At 39.7% G+C, this 17,091-nt stretch overlaps 1 protein-coding gene across 4 annotated transcripts; it reads left to right on the top strand.

Annotated features, from left to right (window-relative positions):
• The first annotated feature begins 394 nt into the window (after window positions 1-394).
• Window positions 395-6,837, top strand: LOC148035115 (ABC transporter B family member 19-like). 4 transcript variants are annotated; one of them, XM_087680087.1, is made up of 14 exons: window positions 395-515; window positions 888-1,261; window positions 1,399-1,453; window positions 1,554-1,729; window positions 1,847-2,047; window positions 2,143-2,402; window positions 2,648-2,964; window positions 3,140-3,363; window positions 3,730-4,100; window positions 4,208-4,316; window positions 4,467-4,803; window positions 4,890-5,131; window positions 5,331-5,508; window positions 5,757-5,894. In XM_087680087.1, exons 1-14 carry the CDS (start codon window positions 506-508, stop codon window positions 5,759-5,761), a joined length of 2,859 nt encoding a protein of 952 aa, XP_087536213.1. In that variant the 5' UTR covers window positions 395-505; the 3' UTR covers window positions 5,762-5,894. The 4 variants fall into 4 exon arrangements, with proteins under 4 accessions (XP_087536213.1, XP_087536209.1, XP_087536210.1 ...); XM_087680083.1 differs by having other exon boundaries at window positions 5,331-6,837; XM_087680084.1 differs by lacking the exon at window positions 395-515 and having other exon boundaries at window positions 527-1,261; window positions 5,331-6,837.
• Window positions 6,838-17,091: the final 10,254 nt, after the last annotated feature.

Below are 17,091 nucleotides of genomic sequence, written 5' to 3'. Positions count from 1 at the left end.
AGACTTATGGGAGAGAGAAAGAGAGACGGTGGTAAAGAGAAAGAAAGAAATGCAGTCTAGCAAAAGCATTAAAGAAGTTAAAAGAGGGAAATCTAAAATTAGGTTTGAAAGTTAAGTTTGGGAGCTTCTTCCAGATTTGAGATAATTTTGGTGGTTCTAAAACTACCTTTGGACAAAACCAAAATAATTTCGTAGTATAGTATAGATAGAAATATAGTAGTACAGATATAAATGTTGGATAGAGTATCAGAAAAACAGGAACAACACAGGCCGAGATTAAATACTCGACCTTTTCGTACAAACGTGAATGAAAATCCAACAGACGCGTAGCTGCTTTGATTGACGTACGTCCTCTCGTATTTAATCCATCAACTTTCTTAAAACCCCCGGGCCCCATCAACTTTCGAAGCTGTTTGATGAGATCGAATTATCGAATCAAACTGCGAGAAAAGATTTGGGGGCCGACGCCCTTCATTTCCTGGAGGCGGATGATTGGGTTTGAGTCATGCATGGCGGTAATTCTCCCTCTCTGATTTTATCTGCGGTTCCACTGAAGTGGGTCGTCTGTTCTCTTTCATTTGATTGCTCAAAACTGTCACCTTGTATTAAGTGTTTGAGAACGATTGTTCTCTGAAAGAGAGACTCACAGAGAGAGAGAGAGAGAGAGAGAGAGAGAGAGAGAGAGAGTGTGTGTGTGTGTGGGTATGGGTGCGGGTTTGAGTGGGTTTTAATTGCTGAGAGAGAGAGAGAGAGAGAGAGTGTGTGTGTGTGTGACCTGTGTGCACGCGCGTGCGTGTGGTTCTTTCTCTCTCTGTGCGAACCCACGTGTGTGCGCGTGCCCACGCCGCCACGCTTATGTGTTTCTCCTCAATCCATCTTATACTCAGCCATGAGAAGCAATCATGAACTGGAGTCGTACCCTAACGGCCCCCCCAATGGAGAACAAGGCATGAAGAAAGAAATCGGACCCCTGGAAACAGAGACCAGCTCCACTTCGGTCCTTGTCGCAAATGTTGAAGCTGTTAATGCTGCACCGGCCAACCAAATTCCTCCCAAAAAAGAGAGTGCCCCATCAGTCGGCTTCTTCGAGCTCTTCTCATTCGCAGACTCATATGACTACCTGCTCATGGCATTGGGAACAGTAGGTGCTTGTGGTCATGGACTTGCTTTCCCCATGTTCTTTTACTTCTTTGGAAAGTTGGTGAACAGCTTTGGTCAGAATATCAATAGTCCTCAAAAGACAGGGGATCAAGTAGAGCAGGTATGACTCATGGGTGACTTTCTCAACTAGGTGTCTGCTGATGGGCTTAGGCTATGTGCTCATGAAAGTTCAAGATTTTCTTAGGCTATGTGAAGTTAAGTATTTTCTTTTCTGATATGATGTTTATGTGGATACAGAATGCACTAAATTTGGTCTATTTGGGCATTGTAGTATGGGGATCAGTATGGGCAGGTATTAGGTTATATATTTTTAATTCTTTCATGCAACAATAGTCAAGGCAGTACCGAGTAGGTTATTTGTGAAACTGCTGCTCTTGTTGTTCCTTCTGCAGAGGTGGCATGCTGGATGCATACAGGTCAGCGGCAGGCGAGCAGGATGCGGCAGAAATACGTGGAGGCCATTTTGTATAAAGATATTGGCTTCTTTGATACTAATGGTCAGACTGGATATTTGGTTGACAGCATCGCAAAGGACACTTTGCTGGTTCAAGATGCCATTAGTGAGAAAGTATATGTTGACATGACATGAATAATCAACACGATCGTGCTTTTCTTCTCTCTTCAGGTCATGCAATCAATACATTGGATAGTAATTTCCACCTTGCATGTATTTGATGGCCTCCAGGTGGGGAATTTCTTACAATATATGGCGACTTTCTTTGGAAGTTTTGGTGTTGGGTTTTCTTCTGTTTGGAAGCTATGCCTGGTAACAATAGCAGCAGTTCCAGCCATAGCGTTTGCAGGAGGTCTGTATGCATATACTCTTACACGCTTGACATCCAAAGGTCAAGAGGCTTATGGAGAGGCAGGAAGCTTAGCAGAGCAGGTTTGGCTGAACAGGTTGTCTGTAGCAGTAATATTCTGATTGGTTCTGCTTTAGAATGTGGCAGTTAACTTCCCATTCCATTGTACATGCTACAGATCATCTCACAAATTCGAACAGTATTTTCCTTTACTGGAGAGAAGAAAGCTGAACAGTCCTACTCAGAGTCCTTAGTGGTGACTTTGAAGCTTGGTTACAAGGGAGGACTTGCTAAGGGCCTGGGGCTTGGTGTGACATACTCAATCCTTTTCTTTTCCTGGGCTTTAGTATTGTGGTATGGAGGTGTTCTCATTCGTCATGGTGAGACAAATGGTGGGAAGGCTATCACTGCTATTTTCTCTGCCATCATTGGTGGCATGTATGAATTTTTCTTTTTCCATCTCATCAAGACAGCCTTTACATTCCTGGAGTATCTTGATGTTTGAAGTAATTCACTCTTGTCGCTACTTAATATGTAATACTTCCTCTCTGCGAGTGCTCTTGCTTGATCTCTGCTCACACAATGGATCACAGTGCAAATGCTTGCTTGTGAGAGCTGACAAATAATCACAGTTCTGGTTGTTGGAAAACATACACTGAACTAAATTTGTATGAATATTGCAGGGCCTTGGGTCAAGGTATGAGCAATGTAACTGCTTTTAGTAAAGGAAGGGCAGCAGCTTTCAACATTATCAGCATGCTCAAAAAGGCACCCACAATGGACACTGGCAATGACGATGGCATAAAGCTCAATGAAGTGAAGGGTGACATAGAATTGCAGAATGTGGTGTTCAGCTATCCATCTCGCCCTAATGTGAAAATTTTTGAAAACTTCTCTCTAAAGATACCTTCTGGAAAGACTGTTGCACTTGTTGGAGGCAGTGGCTCTGGCAAAAGCACAGTTGTGTCACTCATCGAAAGATTTTATGACCCACTTGCAGGTATGGTTCCTTGATTAGTGAAGTTTTGTCACCATTTTGCAGCCATATAGCTCTAGATATTTGACATCTTGGCTGGCTCTACTACACCTTTCATTATCCTAACTGAACTGCTGATGACTAGAACAGGTGAGAGAGGACTTTTCTTTATTGTTGGCATGGATTCTGCCTTTCTCAGGTCAGGTGTTACTGGATGGCATTGACATTCGTACATTACAGCTGCGATGGCTCCGGGATCAAATCGGCCTGGTGAATCAAGAGCCAGCTCTGTTTGCCACCTCTATAGTAAACAATATACTGTATGGGAAGGACGAGGCTACAATGGAAGAAGTAATGACTGCAGCAAAAGCAGCTAATGTGCATGCTTTTATAACTGAGCTTCCAGATGCTTACGAAACTCAGGTCTGGTGTATTGCTAGACTTTCTCTTGAAGTGTCTGAATCTGTCAAGATTCAATGCCCTCAGGCACTTGTCTTCCGGCATTCAGTATATTATGTATCCAGGGATAAATATAGATATCTTGACATTGCATCTTGCAACAAAATTGTGATAGAAATATGAATGAATTGGAAGGAACTTCTGTGCCAAAACACCTCATTAGGTAAATTTCCAGATGGGAACATTATCTAGTATTGGTTGATGAATAATATAGGGTCCATATAATTCGTGTATGTCATCCCAGAAAACAGAAGCATGACATTGTTGTCAGTGAGTTCTAAAACATCACATGAATCCATTGTTCCATAAGTCACTTTTTTGGTCAAGCAGGCAGGCGAGAGGGGAGTGCAACTTTCAGGTGGACAGAAGCAGAGACTGGCTATTGCACGGGCCATGTTGAAAGACCCAAAAGTACTTCTTCTGGATGAAGCAACGAGTGCCTTGGATGCAGCTTCTGAGAAAGTTGTCCAAGATGCCCTTGACCGCCTCATGGTTGGGAGGACTACAGTGATAATAGCTCACAGGCTGTCAACAATCCGTGATGTAGATATAATTGGTGTTGTGCAGGAGGGGAAAATTGTAGAAATGGGAAGTCATGATGAACTTATCAATAAGGGAGACCTGGGTGCTTACTCTGTGCTTGTTAAACTGCAAGAAATGGCATTATCTAGTGATGGGACCATTCTGAGTTCTGCACCAAGGTGAGTGGTCTGGACTCTGAACTGCATTAGCTTTCTCTTCCTGAGGTTGAAGGCACAGTTTTCTAAGTGGTTGATTTGAGGGCTGATGATATGGATGTGATGTTCAGGACAACTGGTTCCTTTCGACGACTTAGCTCAAGCGAGATTTCCAGGAGTAGGCGAATGAGTAGTGAAAGGAAGTCATTCCGAGAGAAGAGCAATGCTGAGCTTGATAAGGTGGAGTGCAAGCTCAAAAATTAATGTTTTTTACCAACTTATCTTGCATGCCATGCCAGTGAATCACCTACTCTGTGGTGTAAATTTCATCAGACATCTAAACTAGTGGACAATATGAAGTTGGCACTGAGTTTTTGTACCCTTTTGTAGGTGGAGGAAGCAGAGGAGGAAGGTGAATCAAAGTCAAGGGCATCATTCTGGAGGCTGGTAAAATTGAATACTCCAGAATGGCCATATGCAATGCTGGGAACGATAGGTGCAGTGCTTGCTGGGCTTGTGAATCCAATTTTTGCTCTTATTATCAGTGAGCTGCTCAGGGTGTATTTTGAGCCTAACAGAGACAAGATGAAGAAGGATGTTCAGAAATATGTTTTTGGATATGTTGGGGTAGGGATTGTGACGGTAGGAATCTACGTCCTACAACATTACTATTTTGGCATTGTTGGCGAGAATTTGACAGGTCGAGTGCGAGAGCTGATGTTTAAAGGTGAGCCTCTTGTTGTTGCTTTGGGGATACACAAGTTTGCAAGAATTTTCTGCTTGAATTGATAATTGTTGTGGTTTTATTTGTAGCCATCATACGAAATGAGGTAGGATGGTTTGACCTGGATGCAAATAATAGCAAGCGACTTGCAGCCCGCTTGGCCACTGATGCCACTTATGTTCGTGCTGCTATTGGTGATAGAGTATCACTTCTTGTACAGAACACAAGCATTTTTGTAACAGCATGTGTTATTGGATTTATCTATGAATGGAGGCTGACCCTTGTCCTCCTGGCCACTTTCCCTTTTCTTGTAGGGGCTGCTGTTGGTCAAGTAAGTACTTGCGAAACCTTTTCTGTATTTTCCTCATTACAGTTATCCTACAGTTTCTTCCATGTTACAAATGTTCATCTGAAGTTCAGTTTACAATCTTGTTTGATGTCACATGCATATCTGTATGCATAAATAGTACAGACAATAATTTAAATTGTTAAGAACACTAAATTGTACATTCTAACATTTCTTTTGTCAGCAACTCTCCATGAAAGGTTTTGCTGGTAACTTAGATGAAGCACATGCTTTGTCTAGCATTATTGCTGGTGATGCGATTGGGAACATCCGAACTGTTGCAGCTTTCAATGCAGAAAACAAGGTCCTCACCCTTTTCTCGGATGCCCTGCGTGGGCCAGCCAGGCGCAGCTTTCTGCGGGGTAATATTTCTGGTAGTTTCTTTGGTCTGTCGCAGATGTGCATGTATTCCAGCTATGCTCTTGTGCTTTGGTATGCATCTATACTAGTAAAAAATGGTACATCTGGATTTGGCTCTATCATAAAGGTCATCATGGTGCTCTTTGTTACTGCCTTTGCTGTTGCGGAGGCTCTTGGTATGACACCTGATTTTATTAAGGGCAGTGATGCATTGGTTTCTGTTTTCAACATCCTCGATCGACATACAAAGATTGACCCAGACAATCCTAGTGCTGAGATGGTGAAAGATGTGCAAGGAGATATTGAGCTCAGGCATGTGGATTTCGCATATCCAACAAGGCCAGAGGTGATCATTTTCAAAGGATTGAACTTGAAGGTAAATGCTGGCGAGAGTCTGGCCCTTGTGGGTTCAAGTGGTTCAGGGAAGAGCTCTGTGATAGGGCTAGTGGAGAGGTTCTATGATCCGTTGGCAGGAGAAGTGACCATTGATGGGAAGGACATACGGAGGTTGAATCTGCGATCTCTGCGGAAGCACATTGCACTGGTGCAGCAGGAACCTGCACTGTTTGCAACATCTATATATGATAACATCCTGTATGGGCGAGGGGGGGCTACTGAAGCTGAGGTGCAGGCTGCAGCGCAGGCTGCTAATGCACACAGGTTCATCAGTGGTCTGCCTGGTGGATACCAGACACAAGTAGGCGAGCGTGGTGTGCAGCTCTCTGGAGGCCAGAAACAGCGGGTAGCTATTGCGCGTGCTGTACTCAAGAACCCCTCCATTCTGCTGCTGGATGAGGCCACATCAGCCCTAGATGTGGAATCGGAGAAGGTTGTACAAGAGGCACTGGATAAGCTCATGCAGGGCCGTACAACCATCATAGTTGCCCACCGCTTGACCACAATCCGAAATGCAGACACCATTGCAGTTGTCCAAGAGGGCCGCATCATTGAGCAAGGATCCCATAGACAACTCATGGACAAATTGGATGGTTCTTATGCACGTCTGGTGAATATCCAGCGGACTCGGGAGGGCCAACATTGAAATTTACTTGAGCTGTGAAGGTGGGAATCCAGAAATTTGTTTTCTCTTGCAGGTGGGTGTTTCAAACTAAATATCTTCACCACTTATGCTAGGCCCTATTTGGCTAGCATCGTCATTGTAATTTCCAGTTTTCACTTTATCATACAGAGCTCACCTGTGTAATAAAATCAGTGCAACTTGTTTACAAATCTTAATGTCTAGCTCATAAGGTACACTAATGGTGTGGCTTCCTGTTGCTGAAGAAAGTAGAAAATTTAAGCTTGTTATTGAAATTCGCATGGCCCTTGGAATTGCAACCCCTTTTCATCAACTGATTGCCCACTCCATTTACTCTATTCGGTCTTTCTGAGCAATGTTTGCTATTGAATGTTGAAGCACAGTACTAGCACAGCTAGCAGCAGCAGCTGCTGCTGCTTTGGATGCTTCATTTGCATGGACAGGGCATATGCTCTGATGATCCAGTGGTCACCCTTTTGTAGCTGCCTCTTTGTAAGTTTTGTCTTAGTGGTGGATCATCAGGCTGTGCTTCTTGTCATCCTCAGCATCATGGCATTGCCATTATTGGGCCTGTTGAGGACCTGCTGCAGCTTGTGAGTGTAACAACAGTACCTACTGATCATTACTGGTTAGATGATACTATGAACATCATTCCAAGGTGGATATGTGTATGATCATCAGGTTGTCCTTGTAGGAGTATATTGGCTTGGCTATCAAGTATAATCAGACTTTATGTTTGAGGTTTGATGGATGTTGTTCCAAGTCTTCTAAATGGATCGACAAATCATGGAGGTGATGTGATTAGATCATAGCCACCATGCTCCAATGTTCATTCCTGATGATATCACCGACAGACCATACCATTTTAAATTACACAATTGATAGATTGGTATGTCTATGACCAGCTGCATTGATGTACAATGGGATCATAAATGGTAACAACTTTCAGTTCGCAAGTAGTTGCATGAAAAGCTTCATTAGTCAAAGATAGATAGTATAGTGGCAATGACAATCATGGGCAAACGTTGCACAGTTGACGATGGGTAGTAAGCGTACTACCTTGGCCCAGATAGCATTTAATATATACATTATTGCATGAAATGCGTACAAAGCATTGACACCTGTGCAAGTTTTGGCTGTTGCTGGTTGGTGGTGAATGTAGCAGCAGCTGATGCACCAAGTAAGGAATAGAAGAGAAGTGTTGGTTATGCTAGTTGATACACCTGATAGTGGGGCCAATATAAACTTGCACGAACAACCTAGCTAGGTTTGTGGTGCGTCTCAAGCAGAAGCTCATAAAGTTGAACACTATGGGAAAACTATGCAGAAAAACAAGGGAAAAGTGACTCTTTTCCTACATCGGGAAAAGGTCAAAAACCTCTTGTGGTAGACTGGTTAATGGTTGAAGAGGGCGGCAACGACTGTTAGGTATGGTATCGGTCTTGTCAATGCTGCTTATCTTCTCATCAGGATCATCATGGCTGTCATTGTTGACGTATACATAAGAATGATGTATCACATGGAGATGAACATGTGCAGCACTACAGATGTGTACAAGGTTAGGCCTTGCATGGCTTGCACGAACATGTGAAGGAGCGTGATGGTTAGGATTTATAATGTTGTTACTTTTATGCAAATTGATTAAAGCAAACCTACCAACTTAAGTAGTAGGTCATCCTTCTGTAATAGGAAGATTAAGGAGCTGGTGACATGGGACAGTCACACTGGTTAAGATATATATATATCTCTCTCTCACACACGCACACAGAGTCAGGTCTAGAGTCCTCTGTCTGTCTGTGTGTCTCTCTTTCTAAGTGAGGTCTATAGCCCCCGTCACGCAACCCTTCCAGCCTCTCCTGTCTGTCCTCATGGCTGAAGAAATCAGAAGAGTACTACAAAAAAAATCAAGACATTTTGATAATATCAGTTTAAATTTTTCTGATACAATGCTAATAACTTGCATTGGTCTCTCTCTCTCTCTCTCAAAAGTGATATATATACATATATCTCTTTTGGGTTTTTCTGATATATGTGGCATATTTACAATGTAAATAACACACGCATTGGTCTATATGTAATAAATTACACTTTTTATCTATATACATAAGATCACTACCTGTGTACCTGTTTATGATTCGTAATTGCATGTTTATGACTGGCAATTCCATGCTACCCCACCTCTGTCTATGCTAGGTTGCATTGCTTATTGTCAAAGAAGCCAGCTATGCTAAAGCCCGATTTTTGTGCTGCACCATCTCATGATGCAATTACACACAATTATAGGGTCGAAAGGTGAGTCAACCAAGGGCTTGATGCGGATACTTCAAAGAGTAACAAACACCCATCCCTATGATGTGGCAACCGTCGGCATGCTGATCTATATTCCATTCCATCATGTCTTTGTTAGCATTGTCCATTAGGGCATGTGCCATTTCCATGTTATGATGAGAAGGTGGGTTTTCTTCAAAAAATTTACCACACACACACACACACATCTATGGATGGTGTGATTCCATCATCATGACATGCCTCAACATCAATTGTATGGAGTGTTACATTATCACCCTCTAGTGAGCTACATTATCATCATCCAACATGTTGTGCATGCATGATAGAAGTTTCATGTAGTTTCCTTGTTAGAAATACAATGTCTTGTTGTCTAGTAATGCCACAACATCATAAGCTCCTACACAATGGAGTTATCCCATAGCTAATCTAGTGCAATGGGCAATGAAGCTCATTGTGGTGCTTAAGTTCTAGAAATGGGGTTTCATATATGCTTGCCTTGTATATGTGTTGTAACTTTTGAAGGCTTGGGATGAAATATTGAGAGAAGAGAAGATAAAGATTGAGATTGATAAGATGGAGAGGGCTCAATAGTCTTATTATTATTCTGCATTTGCTCGTTGCAGTCTTCTTTCTCTTACACACAACAAGGTTACAAAGGAGGATAATGATATCTTCTTGATGGTTCTTATATATATTCACATCACCTTCTCTTTGTCTCATCTCAAACTCATATAGTAATGTAATACAAATATATTAAAACTCCTCTAATTTTATGAGCTTGCACATGATGAACTCTCAAAGCACTTTTGAAGCAACCAAACTCATCTTTATGTAGTGCCTTAGTAAATATATCTACTACTTGGACCAAGTCTATTTTTCCTTCAAATACCTTCCAATACCATCTCTTTTCTTACATTACCTTCTCATACCATGCTTTTGGTGCTTGCTTCAATATACAATACTTCAACCTTCATTCACAATGTGGATACTTGGGGTATGCATACCCCTTGGGTCCTTCCATGTATATCTCTTCATCCAAATTTTCATTCCAGCAAGCATTCTTCACTTCCATTTGCTAGAGTTTCCATTTATAAATAGTTGTTGAAGCAATCACCACTGTAACAATACTCATTTTAGCAATTGGAATGAATGCTTTATCATAATCCAACTCATGAGTTTGTGCATATCCCTTCAATGTGGCTTTGTAATGCTCAAATGTACCATGAAGTTTTCACTTCACCTTGTATACCCATTTGAAGTCTATTGCTTGTGTGCCTTGTGGTAACTTCAACAAATCCCAAGTATGATTTCTTACAAGTGCACCCCTCTCCACATCCATACCTTCTATCCATTCTTTGTTCTCTTAAATGTAAGAAGACTCTTCATGTTGTATATAAGATCCCATATATGCATAGTGTATATATTGTAAGTTAACTTGTCAATTGGATATCCAATCCTTTGTGATCTTCTCAATTGTGGTGCACTAGTGGTTATTCTATCACTCTTGCATGTGATGGCATATACTTTTTTGCACTTTTAATTCAAGGCATCTTAACATGTGATATGCCATATTTGTCATCCATAGGCTTATCTTTTGAATGGTCTACAAGAGTTTTCTTGCGCTTAGCAGTTTCAACTCTCTTTTATTCATCCCTCAACTTTCTTGACCATGGATTAATACTACCATTACTTTCTTCTTGATCATGAGGTCTATTCTAATGACACCTTTTGTTTAGGATGAAGAATATGCCCACTTTATCGATTGATGAGAAGATGGTAGGTAGTGTTCCTTTATCACTTTCTTTGTACCTTTCCAAGTTAGGAAATCTTCTATTATTGCACCAGCCTTGGAACATTGCTTCCATCAAGGCTTTGTGTCTCTTGTAAGATGGTATCATACAAGTATAGATTTGTTGGCTATGATGGTGGTTGTGGCAAACAAATATCCATTGGTCTCTATCCAAATCTTTGCATCCTTCTCTATCTTGGCTCATCCTTGGATCCCTCTCCATTAATAGAGGATGGTTGCATTTTCTTGAGAAGCAGCTTTTTCTCTTGGATCTCCATGTACATAGCACTGCTTTAAGAAAAATTATAGATAACATTTGCAGTTTATAAAGATAATGTTCACCTTAAGAAGTGTCAAAATTTTCTTCTATGATATTTTTGAGAAATATAGGGGGTCTCTTGTCAAGTTCCAACACTTGAAGGTGAGAGGGACTATTTGGATATCCCCTTAATTATTACTTCATGCTCCATTGATGCTTATGTGATGAGATTTTGATGTCTTGATGATGCATTGATGCTCGAGAAAGCTTCTTGGATTGATTAGAGCTTGTTTAGCTTAATATTTGGAAGGTTTATTGCTATTATACCCTATTGGCAGTAAGCATATACAATTAATGCTTATGCATTTAATGCCTACAAACTCTTTGGGGATGTTTATTGGTTATGTGGATTCTTGCCACTTATGTATATGCATGGTTATGCTCTCATTGAGCTTTAAGTTTGATATTGAGATCGATTATATAAACATGTAGTGGTTATTTACTTCAGTGATTTCCTACTTATAGGCTTGGTTATCTATGGATGTATATGCTATGGAATGTATGCTTGATGTGTCTTGGGTTCCCAAATGCTTTGAGCTTGGTTTGCTCATTGGCTATTCCAATTTGCTTCCAGTGGGGGTACTTTGGCATTTTATTTGCAGAACTTTGACTCTTGAGTCAATGGGAGACTCTTACGTGCTCATTAGTTTATGCATACACCATCTTTGCAGACATTGATGATTGTGGGTTGATTTAGATTAGATTTGATACCTTGGTACTTCCTACTATCAGATAGTTTATCAATGGTGGATATGTACATTTTTTATGTACATGAGTTTCATTGTTTATATGCAATGAGTTTGGCTACAGTTTGTTGGATCTCCTTACTGCTTGAGAGATCCCTTATGCACATTCAACTTATGTATATGGTTACCCTATTGGTTGGGATGCATCTATGTACTTGACATACATTGGTTCTCTGATAATACTTGGTACCTAGAGGATTATGCTCATTCTTGTACATTGCTAGCTACATTTTTTGTCTCCTTGTGTTACAAGTATAGTATGTGAACATTGTGTAAGCAAGGGTTCATGAGGGAAGGTGAATGTAGATGCGAGAGTGTACTTTACTTGTACTTGAGCAACTTACTAAGCAATATCTTTTTTGTACTTGAGCTCTCTTCTCCCTCATGCACACATTTCCATATTTCACTCTGATATTTCAACATGATATCAGAGCTATATCTAATCCAACAAGCTTCCTCTAACTCCATCTTGACCTAAGTGCACATGAGTGTGTGGTTTCTCACTTGAACCTCTCTATCTCCATAGCCAAAACTGACCAACACTCAGTGGAGGACTTGGTGAGGGCAAAGGAGGCCATTTCAACCCACGAGTTCTTCTAGAAACCTCTTTCCCAGCTTAGGACGCACTGGCTTATCACTCAAAACCTTAACAATCTTCCTCAAAATAGAGTTTTTCAGCTTGGAATACAAGTAGGGAGAAGACTTGGAAAAATTCATTTCCCACAGGAAGCGATTGATGGCCCAATTAGCTTCAGTCCAAGCTCTAGTTGTTGTTGAAGAAGATGCCATTGCCATAGTTTTAAAAGTTGTAAGGAAGTCTTTTCAACTCTTGTAACTAATCTAACAAATGTACCAAATCCTACACTTGAAGGTGCCATTCAGTCTTGTTTGGATGAGGAGAAAAGAAATTGAAAGAAAGGTAGCACTAGCTCAACATCTACCTCAATAACCTATGATCAACTCTTAGTCCATACTAATACTACTAAATATTCCTTTTGCAATAAAAAGGGACATATTGTAAGCAAATGCTGAAAAAAATATCCCAACAAGATAAAGTGCAAAGAATGTAATCAAACAAGACATATCACTAGTAAATCTCATAACTCCCTTAAAATACCAAAAGAATTGGAGGGCAGATATGTCTCTGAAGCACTTGATGATTGACTTTTTTAGTATCTATTGTATTATCTTTCCATAAACGTCATTGTAGCCTACTTTATAAAGGCATCCCATTGACTCATTAAGGGGGTGGGGAGGGGGGAACATTTATATGCTATGTAATCCAATGCCACCTTGGTATCGAGGGTGGGTGTTAGAACTATAGCATGTGAACCTTGTGTACGCAAGGGTGCATGAGGGAATTTTAGGTGTGAATGGACTAGAGGATAGGGGAAACCCTAACCCTAGCTTCCAATGGCTATATAAACAGCCCAAAGGTCACTCTTAATGTAGATGAGAGTGTGTACTTCAGTTGTACTCGAGTAACTTACTAATCAAGATCTTTTTTCTTGCGTTTGAGCTCTCGTCTTCCTCTTGTGTACACATTTCCATATTCCACTCTGATATTTCAATATCCTAGAAGTGGGAGCTTTGTATTTTGTTTTTTTTTTCTATAGCTATATATCTTTCAAGTGCTTTATGGACAACAATGCCAAAATTCAGTTTTGAGTCACTTTGTTAAGAGTAGACACTCAATTTGAGTACTTTGGTGCATTTATTTTATGGACAACTATACATTGTATTTCACCCCACCTCTTGCATTCAATTTTGGACTGATATTGGGACAGATTTACTATTATTATAGAAGCCCATTCACTATTTGCTTTGCAATCATAATGGCATTTGCTTCAAGCACTTTTTAGGATATTGCCATTTTCAACATAGACAAGTTGGATGGAAATAAAGCAAATTAAACTACTGACGGATAAAGCTTGAAGAGTATGATGTAGAGGCTTGGGATGATCTTGATGAGTTATGCGAGTCCACTATTATCTTGTCTTTGCCAAAGTAGGCTTACATTAGTATCATTGAGACTTAGGACGGTGCTTGGGAGTTATGGGAGAAAATATGTAACCTTTATGATAAGCAAAGCATTTCTTTACAATTGCGTTGGCTTAAGAAACACATGGATCTTCATATAAAGGAAGGCATTGCTATGTCTTCTCATTTGAATGAGTTTGATCATCTCATTTCTAGCAAGCTTACTTTGAAGGAGATTATATTTGACCAAGGGGATTATCTTTGAGGAGAATCTCAGGGCTATGTTTTTTCTTGTCACCCTCCCTAAGTCCATTGATACTTTTCACACTATAATAAGCACTAATGCTTCTATACATGGTCTTAAGCTCAAAGATGTAAAGGGCATCTTGCTTACTGAGGAAGTAAATAGAAAGAATATTGATACAACTCGTTTCTCTCATGCGCTAAGTGTTAGAGGCTATAATGATGGTAGATATGGTAATGACTTCTATGGAAGAGATGCACAATAGGGCAGGTCAAAGTCTGAATCTCATAGGCAAGGTTGTAGTAAATCCCATGAACCCAAGTCATCTCCTACATGTCACTATTGTGGGCAATAGGGTCATAGGCTATAGTGCCATAAAATGTACTAGGATAGGTGATATAAAAGGTAAGGAAAAATCACAAGATGATGCTAAGACTTTGGATGATCATAGCATCACAAAGTCTATTATCAAGACATTCTGATGAGTACATCTTGGTTGCTTCTTCGCCTAATGTCCAATTGACTAACACTAGGTCTTCTGGATGTGTAAGTTGAAGAGCATCCCTGATTGTTCTAAACTTGCATAAATCTTGATATGAAAATGATATTTTAGTACTCCCAAATGCATATGATTTTTTTACAGATTGTCCTAACTAATTTGGCTATCTTCTGATGAGGATAAAATAACTCACCAAAGACCAAGTATGTGCAAACTACCTTTATAATCAATTTCAGCTCGCATAATCTATACAAAATGAGCATAAGTCAGCATGGAAAATAATTGTAACTTTTTAAAAGAAGGAGAATTTAGAATTGATAGAGACAACTCTATTATATATGTACCTTTGCAAAATGTCATTTAGCATCAAAGTAAAACCTACAAAATTTTAAATTAAAGGTTTTCAAGTTAGTTTTCATAAATGTTTTCCATGGGTACTATGGGAATGACTCCCAAAAATAAATGAGCTTTACAAAATCCAATTTGATATGGAGTGTGTTCGTGCGGTGGGTTGTTAAGGGTTTTCTTGTTGAAGCAAATGAATGAAAAATTCATCAAAATTTGTGTGCAATCCAAAGCCAAGGGTAATTTGGGAGCCTCCTAGTGCAAACTAGTTATTACTGCTACTAACTAATCTTTAAACCTTACACAAAGATTTATGTGATAAAATGGATGTCCTTAGCTTCTAGATAATTAAAAAAATGTGGATAGCACGAATGAGAAAATGCATCAGTATAGGTTTTTTTAAACATGAGTAGCCTCTTGGGCATTTGACGAGTAGCACAACCCATACGTATCATTATCTCAATAAATCATCAAGTGTGTGTGCGTGTGTGCATTTCTTTGTTACAATCACAAAAAGAACCCTTGCTTCAAAACAAGCAGAGTTTGAAAAACTTAAGCAAGCCCCATGCTAGATGCTAGCAAACCTCTAGCTTTCAAAAAACAAGGTGCCCTTGTACTTGCATGTATCAAAACCATGGACCAAGATCTCTTCTTGAGCATCCAAAGCCAAGTTTTTTTGCTCCAAACCCAGTCAAAAATGGTTACTAAATCAATGCCAAAGTGGGCTATTGTAGCCTTGAATCGCTCAATGGCTCAAGCATATGCTTCATTTAGATCTAGATCCTAACAATGAGAATAGTACCTCTATCAATGTATGGGTAGCAAGCATCAATGACAAAGAAGAAGCTCAAATCCTTGACCTTTGCAACAAAGCTTCACTCCTTGCAGCCCTCGCTTCAAGCACAAGCTCCTAAAAACCACCAAACATTGTAGTTTGAGAGGGAAGCAATGGTGGGTAGGAGCTATGGAGTGCAAGAGGGTTGAGAGAGAGAAGAAAATGAGAGTTATGTGTATAAAAAATAAATGGTATCCTTATTCATTGTTATCTTCACTTATATATGAGTGTACTATATATATATATATATATATATATATATATATATACATATATATATGTATATATATATATATATATATATGTATATATATATATATATATGTATATGTATATATATATATATATATATATATAAGGGGTGTCTGCCTAGCTATTGGCCATTAGCTAGGCAGACACCCCTTATATATATATATATATATATATATACATATACATATATATGTATATGTATATGTATATGTATATGTATATATATATATATATATATATATAAGGGGTGTCTGCCTAGCTATTGGCCATTAGCCTTTACCCCAACACTTTGAAGGTATCACACACTAGGATTGGGCTTTAATCACCATCTATCTTGCACCCTCGATGCTAGTTGGTGTTTACCCAACTTTTCTCACTCTTAATGATTGCACATTCCACCCATGGTGGCCCTCCTACTCCAAGGCTAGAGGGGCACGTCCAAAACATCACAATCAACTTATACGAGCAATGCTCAATTTTTGCATAGGCATTGCTTTGATTAATAAAGATCACAAATCAAATAATTTGAAATTGGATTTTAAGAAATTGGTTTGAGGTATGGGATTCAATTTCTTGATAGAAATGTTTTAGTTGTTGGGTTTACATCCACCCATTTACCCATGGTTTGGGCAATGGTAGCACTTGGACGGCAACAAGGGGTCATGAAATCTATTTGTTCGATAATTTTTAGCTTGTCTTAATGGTGTGCTAAGGGAGTGGACTTCTCACTTGGGTAGAAATGTGGCTAGAGAGCAAGGTGACAAGCATGATTTGAGAGTTTGTAGCACTTTCACTCATCCCCTTTGGCAAAATCCTTGATAGGACCACTTTCTTTTGGTGGGTCCTCTTGCTCTCGAGCTCTCTTGCTAGAGTGGTGTGTTTTGTGTGGTAAGAGGGATAATAGGTTGTCTTTATAGATGTATGTGTGGATGTTCGATTGAAACTTTTTTTGGGGGAAGGGGTTTGGTGCTTTGAACACAAAAGCATCAGCTTTATTCTACCAAGATATTCTTTTCACCATGTGATCTTTTTAGGTGCTAGTCATGAATAATTTTTCATTTTCACTAGTACATCCCAGATCATGGCTATTCTTTGATTTCTAAATCAATGTATCGAAAAATTCATTGGCAACAATAATTTGAGTAGGGCCAAGGCATAGTTCAATTTGTAGCAAAGATTTGATAAAAAGATGCTTTGAATGGCTCGAATCCAAAACACCCTTGTTTCTATTGCATAAGGTAGATGAAC

Source organism: Lygodium microphyllum, chromosome 6 (genome assembly GCF_053477565.2).
Source record: "Lygodium microphyllum isolate KBCC chromosome 6, Lygodium_microphyllum_v1.1.10, whole genome shotgun sequence".
NCBI lineage: Eukaryota > Viridiplantae > Streptophyta > Polypodiopsida > Schizaeales > Lygodiaceae > Lygodium > Lygodium microphyllum.
Note: the sequence above shows the minus strand (reverse complement) of the source record. Positions and strands in the feature narration are given on the sequence as shown.